Raw genomic sequence first — 5000 nt, forward strand, 5'->3', positions numbered from 1 at the left:
AGATGTGAGTTATTATTGTAATGCTTAATGTGAGGTTGTAATTAATTCCCGTGGTGACTTGAGTATCATTAAGGAGGGAGTAATTACTAGAATCCCTTGAGTATTAGCACTAAAGAGAAATATGAATGTGAATGTAATGAAATTGTAGAATTGTTTGGAATAAATGCAGTTATTTATCAACAAACAAAACCCGTAAGAACGTAAATATTCCTTACCATAGTAACTATAATAATGAAATTATCTCTAAATAAAAATCAAACATCATTAAACGTACATATGTACAATCTGATAGGCCTATATCCTGCAAAATCATTTACATTATTAATATAAGATAGAAAGATGCAATATAAGCTTAATATCTAAATGCTTTTTATTCCAGCTACACCAAGGAGAACGATCGACTCTTGGTGAAGAAAAAATGCCCCGTTGAATGCCGTCCTTTGCAACACCTGGATTGGTTTTACTGCTGATTATCTGCACATTATCTGTCAACCTTTACGTGTCTATTTATCTATTAAATTACTTCTCAAACGCTATATTTTCTCTATCTATCATTTTATCTATCAGGGTTGGGGCAAGGGATATGTTTAAAGTCCCGGCGAACAGTATATATATATATATATATATATATATATATATATATATATATATATATATATATATATATATATATATATATATTTTTTTTTTTTTTTTTTTTTTTTTTTTTTTTTTTTTTTTTTTTTTTTGTGTGTGTGTGTGTGTGTCACCTTTCCTAGCGGTGTTATCATAATTTTATTGATATACTTAAAATGAAATCATAATATAACGAAGACAAGAGAAATATCTACATGCTTTTACGTGGAGGATTGCCTTAACAGAACGTAAAATAAAGATGATACTAATAATGATTATAATGATAATAATGATAATGATACTAATGATAATAATGACAGTAAAGATAATAGTAATAATGATACTAATGATAATAATGATAATAAAGATAATAGTAATAATGATAATGATAATGATGATAATTATGATAATAAAGGTATCAATGATAAGGATGATAATAATGATAATGATAATGATCATAATGACAATGATAATTATGAAAATAATGACAAAAATGGTAATCATAATAATGGTGATGATTAGAATATAATAATAATGATAGCAATAATAGCAATACTAATAAAAGTGATAACAATAGTGATGATAATAATGATAATGATGATTAACATAATGATAATAATGCCAATAGTAATAGTAAATAATAAAGATAAACACCAATGACAATGACGATACTAATAACCGAATGATGATAACAGTAGGGGAGAGTGGGGCACGTTGTCACAAAAATTTTATCATCGCTGTTATCTCAAACACTGATGGAGAGATGAAACTTTAATAGCATAATCTATTAACTGTACATATCAGGTTACATTGTTAGCATAACAAAAAATCAACACTAGCAAATGTTTTCTGTAAAATTATATTTTTAGGTAGACAGGTTCAGTGTGACAACATGCCCCATGGATGGGGCATGTTGTCACATGAGTCGGGGCAAGTTGTCACAGAGAAAAATGCACTTGGGTTTAGAAGTTATGGCTAATATTCCAAAAATAGATTTAAGTAAATGAGCATACAATAAGGCAAATTATTCAGTGTTGTATTTGTCCAGAGCTGGGCAGTGAAAATCAAACACTGTTGATGCTCTGTTAGTGTGACCTCTTGTAGGATAGGGAAGTTTCATTACAATGTCTTCCACTGCATGCGTGCAGATATCTTCTTTGTCAGGAAAGAAGAAAACTTTTCTATCATTCACAGAAAACCTGCTTCGAAAAAATGCTGTTTCCACCTCATCATCATCAGGGTCAAGCTGAATTATTTTGCCAACATAGAATTTAACAGCTTTCTTCCCAGGAAATTGAACTAAGATGTGATCATCCATTGCTAGATGTAACATCTTTGGAGATCTTAAAATCTGTCTCTCTTCACAGTCACTGTGGCTGTCACCGGCATCACTTGCATCATCACAAATGCAGTCACTGTCTGCACTTGTATCCGTTTCATTCAATCTTTCATCTCTGTTTTTTGTGGCTTTTTTAGCATCGATATGCTCTTTTTTTGCAGATGTAAACAAAACTTTCTTCGTTGTCAGATTTTTCTTTGATTTCTTTGCTTTCACCTCCTCCTCTATTGCCATTTTAACTGGGGTGTCAGTAAAAATTTGTGACTTTCCCTTTTTCCTTTTACTGGATCCATCTTCTCTTGGTTTCCTTCTACCAAATGGCCGAATTTCTTCAGCACTTGTAAAAACTATGTCTACATTTTGATTTTGGGATGGTGTACTCTGTAGGCTTATATCACTTTCCCTTGATGTTGACTGCGTGGGCCTGTCACTTATGTCACTAGGTGTCATTTTTTCTTGTGTAGCTTCCACCATTGGCCTGTCTGTAGAATATGTTGAGAAGAACTTCTCTGGAGGAAACACATTTCTATCAAATGGGCATATTCCAGTTGCTCTAAATCCAGAAATAATATTGGCTGGTGTTATTGCTTTGGGAAAGGCATATGAGACAATACTTGGAATGACATGAATAGTCATTGATTTGCCAGCATTCTCTTTTTGCCTCATCCAATTATCAACACCTTGGTTATAAAATGTTTTGAAAGGACCAAAAACTGTCTTGTCAAGGGGTTGTAGCTCATGTGAACAATGTGGTGGAAAGCTCAGCATGGTGATGTTGCTTTCTTTTGCATAATTGATCACCTCCAGAGAAATGTGAGAATTATGATTGTCAAGTAACAAAAGTATGGGCTGTTCCTTTGTCGGCTTTGCATACTTAACAAAGTGTTTCATGTACTTGACAAAGGTGTCTTCATTCATCCATCCTGTAGCTGTTGGATGCCCAGTAGCAGAGCTTCCAATTGGTGCAGTCAGAAGCCAAGAAGTCTTGGATATTCACCCTTGGAAAAACAAAGAAAGGTGGGATGTGATTCCCAATGGCATTGACAGCAAAGCATAGTGTAACAAGCTGCCCTCTCTCTTGAGATACTGCTGAACCAACTTGCTTGGCCCCTGTTTTTGCAAGTATCTTGGGAGGTCTTTGTACATTTGTCACACCTGTTTCATCCAGATTCCAGATCTGATCAGCACTGTAACCTTGAGGTCGGTTGAGAACTTTTTCCAGGTTGTCAAAAAACATTGCAACATTATATTCATTAAAATTTGTCATTCTCTGAATTGATGTTGCTTCAGGCTTTCTTACAGAAATATTTTTATGCCTCCGCAAGAAGCATTGAGCCCAGTCTTTGCCAGCCTTTCTGTCACGAAGCCATGATTCTGGAATATTCTTGACTTTATTTGCAACAGCTAACTTGAAAGCCAACAACCTCAGTTCATGCATTGTGATGCCATAAAAAATTGAAGCTGCCTTTAGGATATATTGAACAAGTTCTTTTTCTAAGGCATCATTCAATACTTTTGGCTGTTTGTATCCAAAGTGGACATCAGATAAGCTTTCTTTCTCCCCTATTAGCTTCATATAACGGCTCAAAGTGCGATAATTAACATCATTCAACTGCCCAGCTTTGCGAATGCTCATTCCATCTTTGATAGCATGAACAGCAGCTTCGATGTTTTCCTTTGGAGTTTTAGCTCGGTCTGTTTTCCTTTGGTAATTCCACACCATCTAGAAAGGGTAAAAAATGTGTTTAATACATGCAAAAAGGTAGATTGCTGTGCACCAAAGTGAAAATTGCTGAAAGAAATACTCTGAAGCAATAAGTACACCAAAATGGGGTCACTGATAGGCTAACAACATAGCAATGCGTAATAATGTGTGTAATAATGTAAAGGTATTATCAATAATTTCGCCATCAGCACTTTTATTACGGCTATTATATACTCAAATCATGGTTATTATGATTATGATGATAAATATAATGACAGTGGAATGATAATGATGGTAAATTATGCCAAATTCCCGGCAACAATATGGCGCTCTCCCTTGGGTTTTTCGTCGACTTGGTTTTCACAGACCGTCGACTTTGCGGTTTTACCAATAAATCAACTTAAGAATGATGAAATATCAATAAATTCTTGCAAAGTGAACTCTCTGGTGATCTGATACAACAATTCTATAATCATTAGCGAGATGGGAGGCTTTTAAGAAGTATATTCACGGTGAGAAGAAAAGAGTGGATGACTTGCATTTTACAGCTGTAATGCGTATCCGTTTTTTTTTCTTCTTCTTTATGTCCATTTTGTTACGATTATTACCATCATTAGTATTACTATTATTATCATCGTTATCCTCATTACCGCCATATCTCTCTTACTATCCTTCTCTCCCTCTCGTTATCTCTCTCTCGCCTACTTTTAATCTCTGTCTCTGATTCTCGCTATCTTTCTCTCCAATTAGTTATGTCTTTCTCGCTCGTGCTGCCTTTGATCTTGCTTCATCTTGATATTTTTTCTCTTGCTCTCTCGCGCGAAAAGACGGAGATATTTACAGACGTCCTTACATAAAAATCTACCTATATATCTCCCCCCCCTTTTTCGCTTTCTTTCAATTACATTGTCTCGTATTTTCTAGTCAATATATATATACATATAAATATCAATATAAATATATATATATATATATATATATATATATATATATATATATATGTATGTATATATATATATATATATATATATATATATATATATATATATATATATATATATATATATATATATGTGTGTGTGTGTGTGTGTGTGTGTGTGTGTGTGTGTGTGTGTGTGTGTGTGTGTGTGTGTGTGTGTGTGTATGAATGCATGCATATGTACGTGTGTATAAAGAGAAGAACAAATAGATTACAAAATCACAGATATTAGATAAAAAGTGATTACAAGGTTTCAATTATGAGAATAGTGTAGTCATCCATATAATCTATCATAGAAAACGAGTCAGCAAAAGTCATCATAGAAACTTATCTAATGAAAACGAGTAATTATTTTATCTATT

General features: G+C 33.4%; 1 protein-coding gene across 1 annotated transcript in view; it reads left to right on the top strand.

Moving 5' to 3' along the window:
* LOC122246531 (uncharacterized) overlaps positions 1-531 on the top strand; it is a 4900-nt gene extending 4369 nt beyond the window's left edge. The window contains exons 5-6 of the mRNA XM_086545424.1: positions 1-4; positions 380-531. The exon at positions 1-4 is cut by the window's left edge and continues 124 nt beyond it. Coding sequence (XP_086401550.1) covers positions 1-4; positions 380-470 — 95 coding nt within the window. The 3' untranslated portion in view covers positions 471-531. The remainder of the gene's footprint in view (positions 5-379) is intronic.
* Positions 532-5000: the final 4469 nt, after the last annotated feature.

The sequence above is a fragment of the Penaeus japonicus genome, unplaced genomic scaffold, assembly GCF_977035675.1.
Source record: "Penaeus japonicus unplaced genomic scaffold, GWHDUDI00000001_assembly GWHDUDI00000002, whole genome shotgun sequence".
NCBI classification, from domain to species: Eukaryota; Metazoa; Arthropoda; class Malacostraca; order Decapoda; family Penaeidae; genus Penaeus; species Penaeus japonicus.